This window comes from Lathyrus oleraceus, chromosome 5 (genome assembly GCF_024323335.1).
Source record: "Lathyrus oleraceus cultivar Zhongwan6 chromosome 5, CAAS_Psat_ZW6_1.0, whole genome shotgun sequence".
In the NCBI taxonomy this organism is placed as follows: domain Eukaryota; kingdom Viridiplantae; phylum Streptophyta; class Magnoliopsida; order Fabales; family Fabaceae; genus Lathyrus; species Lathyrus oleraceus.
The window spans coordinates 221,068,752-221,085,894 of NC_066583.1; the positions used below are offsets into that span (position 1 = coordinate 221,068,752).

The 17,143-nt window shown below is 35.7% G+C and overlaps 1 protein-coding gene across 1 annotated transcript; it reads left to right on the forward strand.

Moving 5' to 3' along the window:
• The first annotated feature begins 11,469 nt into the window (after positions 1-11,469).
• LOC127083104 (uncharacterized) lies at positions 11,470-16,649 on the forward strand. Its single transcript, XM_051023343.1, has 7 exons — positions 11,470-11,726; positions 12,382-12,622; positions 12,872-13,008; positions 13,337-13,433; positions 13,806-14,276; positions 14,637-14,974; positions 16,192-16,649. The coding sequence occupies exons 2-7, from the start codon at positions 12,466-12,468 to the stop codon at positions 16,405-16,407; spliced, it is 1,416 nt and encodes a 471-aa protein (XP_050879300.1). The 5' UTR covers positions 11,470-11,726; positions 12,382-12,465; the 3' UTR covers positions 16,408-16,649.
• The last annotated feature ends 494 nt before the right edge of the window (positions 16,650-17,143 follow it).

The following is a 17,143-nucleotide window of genomic DNA, read 5'->3' on the forward strand; positions in this document are numbered from 1 at the left end:
ATACTCACATTAGCCATAACCTACAAGTGGGAGATACAACAAGTTGACATCAACAACACATTTATGAATGGTGATCTCTAAGAGGATGTTTACATACAACAACCATCAAGGTTCCTTGACACATACGCCACCTTAGTTTGCCAACCGAAGAAAGTTATACATGGTTTAAAGTCGGATCCTTATGCATGGTATGCAAATCTACACCAGGCTCTACTTCAGTTTGGTTTCATCTCAAGTCAATATGATCATTATCTCTTCATTTGTCATCATCTCAATGTCGTAATGTATGCATTAATTTATGAAGATGACATTTTACTTACACAGACTTTATCATCTTTACTTCGTAAACTTATTGACAAGTTACACACAACATTTTCTCTTAAGAAGCTAAGAATTCCTCAATGTTTTCTTGGAATTGAAGTGCATTATCTGTTTGACTTGAGACTTCACACATAAGAGGGTGGGTGGGTGAGTGGGGGGGGGGGGGGGGGGGGGGGGGGGGAGGGGTCAAAAAAAGAGTGATTTTGAAATACTTTGGGAAGTAAATTTAAAGTTTATAAACATTCTAAATAATTAGTAGCAGAAAAAAAACAGTTTGCCAAAAAAAAATAGCAGAAAAATAAATAGATGAAAATCATAATGTATAGAGGTTTATTCAAACAAGAAAACAACATATTCTTCTCTCCAGTAACTGATATTGAGAGTATCTAATAAACGTTGAGAGCTTTTAGTAGGAAAGACTCGCGACCCCCTTATACAAGGAAAATACGGTTGACCTCCAACCAAATAATACAAGACTTCATAATATAACAATTTGAGTATTCTCTTCCAAATAGTTAATCGAGTCGGCTAGTCCTTTTTTTACACGGTAGATTGAAGCGATTATACTTATCTTTATAAACTAGGACCTTGGAGCTTTTAGTCTTCATGTTCCTAAACCTTGCAAACTTTTATACGGGTTGAGCTCACAGACCTTAAAACCTTGGTTTTATACATGTTGACCAATAACCTGTGAGATTTTAATATCAGGTTAATCTCGGACCTATCAAGATTTTAATATTTGGATGAGCTTGAACCTAATCTTGGGTTTTTATTGGGCTAGCCAAGAACTTGATGAAAGCTTTTATACGGGTTGAACTTTCAAACCTAAACGGAGACTGGATCACCCAATCACCAAACCAAAGCTTTTAATGGGTTTAGCTTATATCCCAAACAAATCCCTGAAGCTTTGTTTTTGAGTTTGGTGGGGATGGAAATTGAGGGTTTCAAAGAATGATTTAAAAAAAATAGAGAGAAATCTTTAACTTTTTTTTTAAAAGTTTTTGTTTAGAATGATAAAATAATGTCCATCATTAACATATTCTTAATTATTGAAATACTATAACAATAAAAATTATATTTGAGCAATTTGTCCAAACCCTCCAAAATCTCCTCCGATACAAATTTTGAGTTCCCCAAAATTAGGGTTTTTTTGGGTGTTATGAATAAACATAAACCCCCCAAAACCCTCCAAATCAAAATCCTTTAATTATTTTCACTCAATCGTTCCTATTTTTCAAAGCCTTCCCCATCCCATCCAAACCCCCAAACAAATCATAAATGAATGGTATTTAACCAAGGTTTATATAAAGATTCCCTTGGTGAATTTACAATTCTACCATTCCAGAATTATAAAATATCATCACTTACAAAAATAACTTTTCTCACAAAAGTACTATGGTTAAAATATTAGTGAGAAAAGTGAAATAAAAACTTTATATATATATATATATATATATATATATATATATATATATATATATATATATATATATATATATATATATATATATATATATATATATAATATATATATATATATATATATAGAGAGAGAGAGAGAGAGAGAGAGAGAGAGAGAGAGAGAGAGAGAGAGAGAGAGAAGAGAGAGAGAGAGATAGATAGATAGATAGATAGATAGAGAGAGAGAGGTCCAAAAAAAAGGTTTCTTGATGAAATGAAATGGGGGAAGAGACATTTATTAATAGGCTAAAGGTTGACTCAAAAAGGATTTTTGAATAAATGTATTTTACGAAAATCTAATCGATTGTCACATGTTTATAATTGATTAGAAGTTTGAAATATAATCGATTGTAAGTTTAAAAAATGAAGGAAAATATATCTAGCAGTTGCACGTCATTAAGGCCCTGTCCTAATCGCTTAAGACTCAATTTTGAAATGCGCTAATCGATTAGACAAAAATGCTAATCGATTAGATAAGTCAAAATTTTGCATATAGCTATTTTGATAGTTTCTAACTCATTTGGCACAACTTCAAGGTGCTTTTGAAGATATTTTCTTTGGTAAAAAACAGTTTGAAAATATTTCTTTTTTTTGCGTGTGCTTTAGCCATACACTTTTACGATAAATCCATTATGCTTTACAATATGTTCACTCACTACTAAATTTGGAGGGTCCTCAACACTCAAATACTTTTCCAGATGCTTTCACTTTTATAGACACTTGCTTGAGTAGCTTGAGGCGAGACTTTAGTTGCATTGCATTTGACTGCCATCATCATATATTCAAGTCCATCACACCTTAATACTTGGGTTTGCATCTTTATCCGCTTAACCGTTCATGCTTGACTTATCATAAGACATTAGTTATCCTCATCAAAAGTTGATGTCTTTGTTAAAAGCATATCACATACAAAACAAGGTTCCACATTATCAGCCTGGTGGATGCATAATTCCTACACAAACAATATATATATCAAGGATTTGCCAGCTAAGGTTAATATGGAATAAGCAAAAGGTGTGAGTACTCCAATGTTTAACACATATAAACTGAGCAAGCATGGTAATGACAAGCTTCATGATCTCTTCCTTTACATATCTACAATTGGCGCATTACAATATGTCACGTTGACTCAACCTGACATTGCCTTTTGTGTTAATAAATCATGTCATACATGTCTGACCCTCTTGTATCTCATTGGAGTGTGGTAAAACACATGTTAAGATACCTCAGTATTAGCACAAGTACTAATGGTATTCTCTTGGCCCCAACAACCTCCTTGCACAAACTCTCACTACGTGCATACATCAACTATGACTGGGCCAGTGACCCGGATGACAAACACTCAACTTCAGGGTCATGTTTGTTTCTTGGCCCTAATCTTGTAACATGTAGTTCCAAGAAACAATCGTTAGTAACTCCTTCTAGCACGAAGACAAGGTACCAAACGTTGACACACAACTTCAAAAGTCTTGTGGATTGAGTCATTAATGCAAGAGCTTTTCATCCTATATCTTCCACCAACTATTCTTTTGTGATAATTTTAGTGAAGTCATGCATGTTATCACATAATCCGGTTTTGCATGCTCGAAGGAAACACATTGAGTTGAACATTCATTTCGTTCGCGAACAGGTTCTTGCTAACAAACACCACATACATGTTTCAACTCAAGTTCAGATTGTAAACATCCTTACAAAATCATTGTCATACTAATCAATTTGTGAACTTTAGAGACAAACTCAAGATAACTTCCTTAAAACTATCATGAGTTTGAGGGAGAATATTAGATAATAATTAGCTAGTTAGAATAAGATGTAATTAGGAAGTTAGTTATAGGAGTTACAAAAACGTAACTGACTTATACTCTTTGTATGATGATAATAAATATGAAAGTCAAAAACTTCATCCAATCATTCAACAAACAAAGTTTAATATCACTCTCAATCTTCACCATGAATACATTCATGAATCACACATACACCTACTTAGTTTTGCGATTTATCTTTCAAAATAACCAAATTTTAAAATAAAAAAAACGAAAATAACCAATTTTTCAAAAAAAATACCAAAATAACCAAGTTTGGTAGAGGATGCGCTAGATGAATTGGCGTACCCCCATACCATTAAGAGGAGGCGCCAGTAGCATTGGCGCACATGCATTGGCCTCATAAGGAGGCGACAATGCTTGTGGCGCCTGCATTGGCCCTCATGAGGAGGCGCCAATGCCTCCTGGCGCCTGAGTGTCTTTTTTAAGGTGGGTGTATGCGCCAATTCATCTGGCGCATACACCCCTTCCTATTATTTTATTTTTATTTATTTTAATTTTTTTAGTTTTTTTTAATATTTAATATTTATTATTTAATACATAAAAAATAATAATGAAAAAAATAAATTCATTAAATATGTAATAATTGGTTACATTGGACAGACAAAAAACTAATGATCTGCCCGATTATAACGTCCCCCGGTTCCATATCCCGGTGCGTTAGTTTGTCTCCGAGGTCTCCCACGATTTTCTTGAGGTGTTTGTGGTCTTTGGGTGCTGACCTGGTCGAGCGGTGACTGGTTGGAAGGTCCGGCGGAAGTTCCGGCGGTATTTGACAGATGTGTCATCATTTGCTCCCAATATCCGGAGGGGCTCTGGCCAACGGCGCTTCCGTAATGGAGTTCGGTGCCCATGTCATCGTAGTTAGGGCGTTGGGGTTAGGTGAATTGGGGACGGCATAGTTGCCCAAATTGGGCTATTGAGTCGTTTTGAAAACAAAGCAATGGTTCCTGGGGCGTACTATAGTTAAATAGTGGTTGGGTGTTCATTGATGGGGGGCTACGATGACGTGACCCATATGAATCATATGGGCTATAGACGGTTGTGGTTGCGGGGTTTGATTCTTGGTTTTATGTTTGAGTGGGTGGTATGAATGGATTGCAACGTTGGATGGTTGGTTGTTGGGTGGTTGGCATGAACGGGTTGTGATGTTGGGTGTGTGGTTGTTGTGTGTATGTGGTCGATTGATGTTGTGTGGTTAGTTGTTGGGTTTGGGTGGGTTCACATTGGTGTTGGGTGGTGAATTAATGTGGGGCATACGATGACGAAGCAAGTTGGCGCATATCCATCAAATACCGCACCTCAGATACAAATTGCTGAGTTGATACAAACCTAAACCATGCCATATATTGTTGAGTCGGTATTGCACCTTGGATGAGTGGTTCGTTCAAGATGTTTTGTCGTCGATTCCTCCATTGATGACACATGTCTTTTGCAAAGTCTCTTCAGTCAAAATAATCCCGCTGTGCATCGACCCTTTTTTGATGCCAAATCCCCAAACACGTGGGAGATTCTGGAATATGTTGTAGTATTCTGAATTGCAGTTTGACCCAGTCACTTTGGTGCATTTCCACTGTAGTGAATCTGATAATCGGTGTCTTCGCTGTCCAAACTGCAGCATCGTCGTGGTTCAAATCATGATTCAGACCCATATATGGCCTCCAAACAAACTGTAAAACAATACCAAATCGTTAGATGAAAAATAATTTGAGAAGTACTTTTAAATTAAAATATAGTTTGGTAGGAGTATTACATCGTCATGTCCAATGTGGTTCAATAGATTTCGATAGACTACAATAGCGTGTTTCGGACACCTATTGTAGTTCATTCCCCTTACTAACCACCTAAGATAATAAAAAGAAGTGAAAAATATTATTTACTGTTAATTTAAATAATAAATATAATTAACTAAATGGTGAATGGTAAAATGTTAGACTTACTTGGTTGCAAAGGGGAACACGAATGGGCGCTCATTTATCGGGGCGAGCGATGACATTCTAGACCACCCCCAAGCTTGAAGCAAATAAGCATATGAAAAAAAAGTACAAGTATTCTTTTTTGCAGTTCTACACATTGCACTATATAGATGGGCCAACACAGTTGAACCCCAACTATAAGTGTTTACCTTATTAATGTTGCGTAATAAAGGTAAATATATTATATTCACAGAATTACCTGTACCTTCTGGAAACAAAAAGTTACCAAATAAAATCATAATATAACACTGAGCTTTTATTATTTTCTCATACTCGGTTGAATCGTCGAATAATACTATACTGGCATAATATTGTTTTAGGTATTTTAAATTTATACATTTCCCCCTTGCTTGACCAGATGTGTCTCCCTCAGTTTTGTCGTCTAACAAAGGGGCATCCAATAATTCATTGCATATATTGTTGTCTTGGTTAACTTGCCCATTCACTGTCTTTCCGTCTATATGGAGACCCAACAACATGTACACGTCCTCAAGTGTGACGGTACACTCACCAATCGGAAGGTGAAATGTGTGGGTCTCGGGTCTCCACCTCTCCAACAAAGCTAGAATGAACTTGTAGTCCACCGAGTACGAAACAATGTTTAGTAGATTTCTAAATCCACATCCTCTAATATATGGTTCTATTAAAGGATTGTGGGGTACATATTCATGTACACGACATCTAAACCGCTTCGGATCCTAATAACAAAAAAGTAAGAAAATACAATTAGAAGAAGAAATACATACTCAACAAACACACATCTATAAGAAGTAATCCAAAAATAGAAACTAAAAAGAGAGAGATTACAAAGGTATAATACAAAGAAGATATGTATTAGAAGTAATCCAAAAATAGAAACTAAAAAGAGAGAGATTACAAAGGTATAACACAAAGAAGATATGTATTAGAAGTAATCCAAAAATAGAAAATAAAAAGAGAGAGATTACAAAGGTATAACACAAAGAAGATATGTATTAGAAGTAATCCAAAAATAGAAACTAAAAAGAGAGAGCTTACAAAGGTATAACACAAAAAAGATATGTATTAGAAGTAATCCAAAAATAGAAACTAAAAAGAGAGAGATTACAAAGGTATAGCACAAAGAAGATATGTATTAGAAGAAATCCAAAAATAGAAACTAAAAAAAGAGAGATTACAAAGGTATAACACAAAAATGATATGTATTAGAAGCAATCAAAAAATAGAAACTAAAAGAGAGAGATAACATACAAATGCCAAGATATTCTCGTTTGTGCCTTTGTGTTCATCGCCCATAGTCAACAAAGACATGATTTGAATTTGCAAAGCTTGAGTTTGGTAGATGAAAGAAGTATGGTAGAAGAAAATACTTGAGTATTGATGAAGATGATTTGATATTGTTGATATGAGAGACTATTTATAGATGAATGAGTGAGTAGGTTTGAAACCTAAAAAGAGTGTGATTGGTTGCATGGAAAGGCAAAAGGAGACAAGAGAATGACAAAAATCAGCATGGAAGAGAAAGCTATCATGTGAAGAATCTTCTTGGCGCATGTGAAGAAAGCACATGCAAGGGAAGAGGAGCCCTTGAGTTTGGAGCCTACATGTGATTTCTCACATGTAAGGTAGAGGCGCCCTTCCTCTTGGCGCCTTAGTGTAGGGAAATTGGAAGGGGCGCCCTTCCTAGTGGTGCCTGAGTGTTGTTTGCTGAAGAGGCGCCCAACCCTTTGGCGCCTCAGTTACTTTATGGCGCTTAGGGAATGGGCGCCTAGGTTGGAATCTTAGGGCACAAAGCTCAGAGATTCTTTGATTCCCTGGCGCTTGTGTATTATTTTCAATCTTTTCTCTATGTGCTGGATTCCTTCAACTGCATGCATGGTCAAGTTTGAACAAACAATTACCAAGTTATCAATGCAACGACCAACTTACCAATGACCAACCTATTTATGCTGTGCAGTTGAACAGCTTAGCAATGCATTCAGTTTCAATTCCATTCAAACTATATACATATTTAATATTTCAACGCAATATCTTCCACACAACATTACATGATTAGTGCACATGTCGAAGGTGAAATATTTGATCATCAGTTGTTCAGTTTTTGTTTTCGAAACACAGAGGTGACTCGGTTTACAATAAATCGACGATCAAAATTTTTACATCTGAAATAAAGAATAAAAAAGAAATTGTAGTGCAATAATGTGGGTTAGATCATCTATAAAAATCCGGTTTGGTTTGCAGAAAACCAGGTAAAATTTTATCAAAAGAAGATTCGAGATGATGATGATGTTCAACATATGTTTGGCAGTCACGAACAATCCGGTTACAACGATATAGAGTTGTATATATTACCACATCAACAACAGAAGTCTCATTACATTGACCAGTCACAAGTGTTTTGTGAGACTGATGACGAACAAGTTGAGGTGAATGTTCCATACGATGAAGAAGAGGAACCTGAGATCATGGTTGATTCGATCGTGAATGCTGAAGAGGAAGAGGGGCCAATACCAGCAAGTCATGTATATTGCCCACCCCAACACATAACAAAGTTAAATTTGGGTTCAGATGAACCTTCGGCAGATGTATGGTACAATCCTTACGTGCAAATGCAAGGATTTCTGAAACAAGGAGACACATTTCGCACAAAAGAGGAATGTGTAAAAGCCATTAAGAAATTCCACATGCAACTATCAGCAGGTTTCAGAGTAGACAAAACTGACGCATCGAGGTATAAAGTTTATTGTCCGAATGAGCACTGCCTTTTTAGGTTGTCAGCTTCGTACCGGAAGAGGAGCGAGTCTTGGTAGATTGGATCAATGGGTCCAGATCACACATGCATGCTGACAAACCCAATGCAGGATCATCGTAAATTAAGCTCTCAGCTAATATGCGATGAAATATTGTCTGTCATTGGTGACAATCCGTCGTTAAAGGTGAGTACAATGATCTCGCATATTAGGGCAGAGTACGAGTACACTCCATCATATAGGAAAACATGGATAGGTAGAACAAAAGCTGTTGAAAAAGTGTTTGGCAATTGGGAGGAGTCTTACAAGCAACTTCCAAAATACCTGTTGGCTCTAAAACACTATGCTCCCGGGACAATTGTCAAGATGGAAATATTGCTCGCATATACACCAGATGGTACGTGAGCTGTTGGAAATAGAATATTTCACCGTCTATTTTAGGCGTATCAACCGTGTATCATAGGTTTTTCTTTTTGTAAACCAATTATACAAATTGATGGTACATGGTTGTATGGAAAATACAAAGGAACGTTACTGATGGCAGTGACACAAGATGGGAACAACAATATTTTTCCGATCACCTTTGCCCTAGTTGAAGGGGAGACTGCTGAGGGATGGAGTTTCTTCCTAAGAAATCTCCGATTGCACGTTGCACCTCAGCCTAACTTGTGTTTGATCTATAATAGACACCCCTCAATCATCAGTGCATATAATAACATTGACAATGGCTGACAAAATCCTCCTTCGACGCATGTGTTTTGTATTAGACATATTGCTCAGAATTTCATGCGGGAAATCAAAGATAAGACGTTGCGTTAGAAGGTTGTCAATGCAGGTTACGCATTATCAGAACCTTCTTTCAAACACTACCGCGAGGAAATAAGATTGTCGAATGAAGATGTGGTTCAGTGGATCGATAGTATTCCGTTGGAGAAGTGGACTAGGGCATACGACAACGGTCAGCGTTGGGGCCACATGACAACAAATCTTGTGGAATCAATAAACTCTGTCTTCAAAGGCATCCGTAACCCACCAATAACCGCTTTGGTGCAAGCTACATATTTCAGGCTAGGGGCGTTGTTTGAAATCAGACGCTTAAAATGGAGTTCAATGTTGCAATCTGGACAGTTGTTCAGTGATGCTTCAATGAAATTCATCAGACATGAAGCTACCAAAGCAAACACACACGTGGTTACAGTATTTGACCGAACTAAAGGTTGGTTTAGTGTTGCCGAGTCCATGGATCACAATGAGGGCATGCCGATGGGACAATACAGAGTCGAACTAGATAGAGGTTGGTGCGACTGCGGAAGGTTCCAAGCCCTTCGTACCCCCTACTCCCATGTCATTGCGGCGTGTTCAAAGGTTCGAAGGGATCCATCGTACTCGCTATCTGAAGTTTACAAAGTCGTCAGCCTTTCAAATGTTTATAAAATTAGTTTTTTGGTAGTGGCAAAAGAGGATTATTGGCCAGAATATCAAGGGGACATCGTATGGTATAACGAAGTTATGCGAAGGAAGAAAAATGGTCGCCCTAATAGCACCCGGATTCGAACCGAAATGGATACGGCGAACAAAATGGTTAGACTATGTAGTTCATGCCGTCAACCAGGTCACAATCGTAATAACTGTCCTAGTGTTGGAACGAGCACAACCAGATAAATTCAGATGTACCTCTGTTGCTATATATGGAAAACTAAATTTATTTTAAAGTACCTCTGTTGCAATATATGGAAAACTAAATTTACTTCATAGTATACGTCTGTGACGAAAAGACAATTGTTCATAAAAAATAACACAAACAATTAAAACAAATAGAATACAAAAACTATGCGATTACAACCATCAAAACAATTTTGAACATGTAATGCATCATCCTACGAGCGTCTTGGTCAGTCTTAATATCCACCCATTCGCGCACTTTTTCGTGTTGGTTGAACGTGGACACAAGCCCTTGTATTCTTCTAATCAGTTCACCCTCTCCAATTTCTCCTTCTAACCAATTGTACAACGTCCGATTAAGACGTTCAAACGTATCTGTGTTCCAAAGTCGAACCTGTATCGGAGCTGAAACGACAGAAAATATTACATCAGCATTTCGTTGTTGAATGTATACAGACACTGTTGAAACAAAGAAAATTGAAATTGATGGTTGAACTAGACTAGGAGATGAATCTGTGTTCCAATGCGTGGTATTTATAGAGACGGAACATCTATTGGACAAAACACGTGGGCGCTAGTTGAATTGGCGCCCACATGACCATCACATGCAGACGCCAGATGAATTGACGCCCACCTTAAAAAAGATACTCAGGCGCCAGAGGCATTGGCGCCTCCTCATGAGGGCCAATGTAGGCGCCACAAGCATTGACGCCTCCTCATGAGGCCCAATGCTACTGGCGCCTCCTCTTAATGGTATGGGGGTGCGCCAATTCATCTGGCGCATCCTCTACCAAACTTGGTTATTTTGTTTTCTTTTTTGAAAAATTGGTTATTTTCAATTTTTTAAAAGTTTTTTTGGTTATTTTGAAAAAAAATTATAGTTTTGCTTTTTTTTTTTTTGTTTGACTATTTAACTTCCAACATTACGTGACATATACATATCACATAATTATTTATTTATTTTTGAAATAATTTGAATATTTCTTATCATAATCAATTAAGTATTTAATTTTGTCAAATTCAAAAATATTTTTTCAATACATATTTTTAATATCTTAATACGCGCCCTTAAACCACAACATAAGATAACAAGACACTTTAGTTAATATGCAAATGAACATTAACTAAGCCCTTATCAACAAATTCATGAAATTAGAAAGTATCAACCCGTAAATGAAGGAAAGCTATACGGCGAGATGAGAAAACAATTCTGTTTTTGAATTTCAAAATTCAAAACTCACACACAAAAGTGAGGAGGATTATTATGACCCGTGAATCTCACTCCCTTACAACGGGCAAAATATGCTGGTGATTTGGACACGTGCCCGTCCACATGAGCGGGTAGCACTCTACAAACACCCTCGCGTGTATGTTTCATACGTGTAACAAAAACCCATTCCAAATTTCGGTGGACAATAATAAATCATGAAAATAAATAATAAATATTTTTTTGACAAAATAAATAAATAAATATAAATTCAGTCTCATCATCGCTTATTTTGATAAAATATTTTTTTTCATCTTTTGTTTTCCCTCTCACCGTCTCATTGGAGGGAAAACATCGAAAATTTTGTAGCAAAAGAAAGAATAGAGCCTCCTCTGCTTTCAGTAAACTAATCTAGGGTTTTATTAATCTATTCTTTCAGCTTATTTTCTCCGAACTGATTCTGTAGCATTTTACTTTCTTCTTGTTGAAAGTAAGTCCGAATGCGATTCTTGCTGCGACAGCTTATCGAATTTGATTTTCACATCAGGTATCTTTGATTTCTTCTGATTCGCGTTCGTTTAGCTTATAATTGTGTGTATTAGTTTATTAATTATATGTTCTCTTCATGGGTCTGTTGTAGTTTTAGGGTTTTATGTTCGAATTCAAATGCCGTCATTGCAATTGGTGTGGGATGGTTGATTCCTTGTGTTTTCAGGATTTTATCAGTCTGAGCTTGTTAATTTCGAGAGATGTGTGGAATTATGGTGATTAGAGAGTCTTGTGTTCCCACGAAGTCACTAAATCTTTTATAATTTGGCTAATTTTTGATGAATGAATAATTGTAATTTATGATTATGGGAATACATTTGGTTGCTTTGGAGCAAAATTTGAATTTTAACAATGGTTGCTCTTTCTTCTCGTTTTTCTGGTGTTTTTCTTTATGATACTAATGTTTCGAAGTGTCTCAAACTAATGAACTTGCTGGAGTTTCAACTTTGAAGTTACAATTTTGAAAATTTAAACATTTATGAAAGTAAATCTCAGTTTTGTACATCATGAAAAAATATTGTTTAATTAAGTGATTCATTCTCCTTGGTGATGTTTACATTTTTTTTTTTCGGTTGAATTCTAGATATTCCTCTAAAGTTTTAACTTAATTTTTACTAGTCACTAATACTATGTTCCTGGATGCATCTTATTAGGATAATTGTTCTGGAACTCTATTTGCTGCTTTAATTACTCCCACTAAAGTCGGTCAGTTTTTACAACATAACGGGAAGTAAGACATGCAAACCAAGAAAAAAGCCTCCAGGCGAAATGGTAGCCGAGAGTGCGTTTCTCCTAGGGCTTCAAGAGCACAGAAGAAGGTCTCTGAAAATGGCCAGGTGGTTGAAAAGAAAGTGGTGGATTTAATTACATCTTCTGCAAGAAAGATTAAACCTGGTAAGTTATCAGGAATAGTTGTTTCTGTTTTTTTACATGTATATATTGATTAGTGTTTTGTGTATGATGAAGAGTATATCTTTATACTCTTCTCTTATACTAATTAGTAATTTCTACCATTCTGACACTTAACCATGCTGCCACTTCATATGGCACTGCCTCTATTATGTTCAAAAAAATGTTTTGTCAAGCAATTAGAATATAATGGTTGATCAACTTATTTTACTTGTCATCTTGGTGTAACATCAGCTTGCGCCTTTGAGAATAAAGCTGGAGAACCAGTGCCCCTGACTCTTTTGGATAACGAGTACGACACTGTGGACAAGGGGATTTCCTGTACTAATCTGGGAAATGAAGCAAATGATGGTGCTTCAGTAGATTTTGAGGTAATTTAACTAGACCGACTTTCTACTTGTGTTAGTCCTACTATTTCTCTCTATGCGCATGCAGGCTACTCCATATGTTTCTCTTTTGATTTAAAGCTTTTTTTCTTCTTCGGATCTTTTGCCAAATACATAGGAACTAATTTTCAAGGCATATCAACTTTTTATGTATTTCTTAAGTGTAGTGATTTTAAGAATGTTCAGACATACACTAGCATGTTTTTTAAATGCTTTCTGAAAACAGATGTCAATTTGAAGGGATTCACTATAAAATGATGGATATTCTCTTTAATGCCTTTTCTTCTTCTAAACATCTACATTACTGTTTCAGGGTTGTAATAAGCAAGCTCTACCTCTGGAGACTGGAACTATATTCTCTCCTGGGTTTCACTTATCTAAAGGTTCTGGAGGAAAGGTTGCTGACAGAGGTAATTGTAACCTTTTTTCTGGTTGTCCCCACAATCTTCCTAATTTTAACATGATATTTAAATGTTTGGCTTTGATATGTTTTTTGTTCTTTATCTTTTGGTTGAATATTTTCTTTTGGTCCTTCCTAATTTTAATATGATATAGAAATGTTTTTTGTCCTTTATCTTTTATTGAATATTATTTTTGGTCCTTCATTTTTTTATTTGATTTGTTTTAGTCCATTACCTTTCTACATTTAAGAAATATAAGGAACTACAACGAATAAAAGATATCAAGGACCAAAACAAATATTTGGTAAAAGGCAAAAAAATATTTTTCAGCCTAAATTTTACATTTTTAAATTTTCATCTTTTTCTTTTATTTCTATGTAGTTGATTTTGTCCAAATATTTCGGTGTGACGATCAAAAAAGAATTTCTCTCGACCAAGAAGTAACACAGTTACCACAGGAGGATGCAGTAGATGGCCATGTTAGTCAAGATTTTGACTCTGCCATGGAAGTAGACATAAACAATTCATCAAATGTGCTTGCCATAAGCACCAAAACTGTCAATGGTTGCAGTTCTGATTTTGATGGAAATGGTCTTTCCATGGAAGTTCCTTCAATATATCTTGCCATGAAAAACTCAAAGCTGGAATGTATTGATGAGCATGGTCAGGACTCTGTATCGTCTGATATGTGCCCAGAAGATGATGAATTTGAGGATTTTGACGATTTTGACCCTTACCTATTCATAAAGACTTTACCAGACTTATCAAGGGTTGTTCCCACTTTTAGACGGATGTTGCTACCTAAGCAGACTCGGAGCTGCCCTCCTATTACTCTTGTTCTGGACTTGGATGGTAAGAAAGTCATATCTCTATTTTAAGTTGCTAATTAGATGCCTTAACTTCAAGTCATCAAGGTTTCTTAAGGTTGCTGCCTTGTATAATTTTTGGTTGTGAGTTCTAGAATAATGCAAAACCTGAAAAACACCTTTCTGCACACAATTGGTCTGCATTTAATTAAAGTCATCTTGTATTCTGTAGCTCTCCAACCGTGTGAAAATGCTTGCCTGACAGTAAACATGTTTTTTATTTTTTATTTTATTAAGTGGTAAATGTATTTATCCTTTCTTCCCGTTTCGATCTTCTATTTTCCTTTTCTCTTGCACAAATTTTTGGCCGAACTGCTAATTTTAATGTTTTGTTTACTCTCTGCAGAAACTTTGGTGCATTCTACCCTAGAACCTTGCGAGGATATAGACTTTACTTTCACTGTGAATTTTAACTGTGAGGAGCACAATGTCTATGTGCGCTGCCGTCCTCACCTAAAGGATTTCCTTGAGAGAGTTTCTGGTCTTTTTGAAATTATTATATTTACAGCCAGTCAAAGTATTTATGCTGAGCAACTCCTAAATGTGCTTGATCCAAAGCGGAAGATATTTCGCCATCGTGTATTCCGTGAATCTTGTGTTTATGTGGAGGGGAATTACCTCAAAGATTTAACAGTGCTCGGCCGTGATTTAGCACATGTTATAATAATCGACAACTCCCCACAGGTATGTTTATTGAGATCGTTATTTCGCTCATTATGGCTGACAGTTGTAACATGCTGCCTTAATAGTTGCAATTGGAACCTCCCTCCCCTTCCCCAAAATAATCAATTGGTGTCTTGTTAAACCTTGCCAAACACCCGAGCAGATTATTCTCTAAATACTACTTTGTAATGGGAAAAATTACTCGGATACCTCAACCAACTATATGCTTTTACAAATAGATAACTACAACTTTGACTTTGTTTTAAACAGCCTTAACATTAGTTATGTTTATGTCTTAGAATTTGGGTTGAGGCTAACTCAATTTTACAAAACCGGCTTGTAAGGGGAGGGTTGCCCAAGCTTTATAAACAGCAGTATCTTTAGACAATTTGGGACTAAGTCCACCCCTTCATGTCAACTTATGTGGTAACTGATGTATTTATTTTTGAAATAAAACAATCATAGAGAGTGTGTTTAGCGTTACCCTTTTAGTTATTTTAATCTGAGCCTCTTCTTGATCGGGCTTAACTAAACAAATCTTGATATTTCTTCTTTATCAGATCTGAACCATTTATTTTTAGTTTTTATTTTAAGAATCATGTTATTTAATTTGTTTGTATTTTAAGAGTCATCTTCATTCGATTTTTGAACTATTTCACTTATCTTGGTTAGTGTTATAAAAATGGACTCATGCTAGCTAGTCAGATTGAGAAACATTTACATAGCCTGTCCAGTCAAAATTGACCAGAAATGTATGAGAACCTGCAAAGCCAGTTTGTCTTGGCTAGTTTTAGTGGCCAAGCTAGTAACTTGGTCGGCTGAGCCATTTGGCCAGTTGAATGTGAACTAGTGGTTACCAACAAGTCATCCGTTTTGATAATCACGCGAGTGAAAAATTGGTCTAAATTTTATAACGTTGGTCCTAATTGTTTTTTAATTTGGTTAGTATAAAATGTTAAATAGGGTTTTAAAAATGGGATGTGTTCGATGAAAGTTTAGGATTGTAACGAGCAAAACTTTAAGATATTAAAGGTAGAGTTAAATTTGAATTGTGTTTATTTGGAAAAGGATTAAAATTTTAGGACTTTTATGTACCTTCTCGTAAGTAGTTGATATCTGTTGACATAATAAAAAATCCAGGCTATGACCTGTACAGTTATAATTTGGCTTTATTTAAACATAAATGACCAGACATAGATCTTTGATACATTAGGCTGTTGTTTTTTTATTTGTTCCAGGCATTTGGGTTCCAAGTGGACAATGGAATACCGATTGAGAGTTGGTTTGATGATCCTTCAGATAGAGAATTGCTTTTATTGCTTCCTTTCTTGGAGAGTTTGGTAGGAGTCGATGATGTCCGACCTCAAATTGCGAGAAGGTTCAGGCTCCGGGAGAAAATTGCTGCAGCTGTGCATCCTTTAAATACAAGTAGAAGAGATTTCTTGTCTGAATAAATTGCGTATTGAACAATGTTTAGGAAAGGAAGGCACTTTTTGTATTTTATAACATTCTCGTTCTTATATTATGATATTAACAACATCTTTCTCTTTGTTGTTGAAGTTGTAATGATAATATTGAACTAGAGAAGAGGGAAATATGAGTGTAAGCATCAAAACTAGTGCGGAGGATGCCTGGTTGACTGTCATTCTGGTAATAAAACCCCCCTTAATTGAATTAAGAATATTTTTCTAGCCGAGTTATGTGTTATTCTGTGACCAGCTAGGTCTTCCATATAGGGTTTCATGTAATATACAGGGCAAATCTATTTTTATTTTGGATTTTTCTTGTTTGTTGAGTCCTGAATCTTACAGGGGATTGTGTTTTAGTAGAAGTCAGTAGTCACTGAGGTTTCTGTAATGGACTACTACTCTATAGTTCTGTCTACTACTCTATATAGTTCTGTCTACATGCGTATAGATGTTCACGGTTAAATTCGCTGAGAAAGCTGAACTAAATTATAGTAAAATGATAGCTAAATAAATCGAATTGAACCATTTTAATTACTCACCACCATATCAAACTAAAATTATTGGACTGGAATATTGTTTGGAAATTCCAAAATGTTAAAAGATAATATTTTTCATTTTTTATTTTGTTTTATAACAAATTTGAAACTTATTTTTAGTATTTTTTTATATTTAATTTTGGTTTTGGTTCAGTTTTGATTTGATTTACTTGTCATATGTTTTG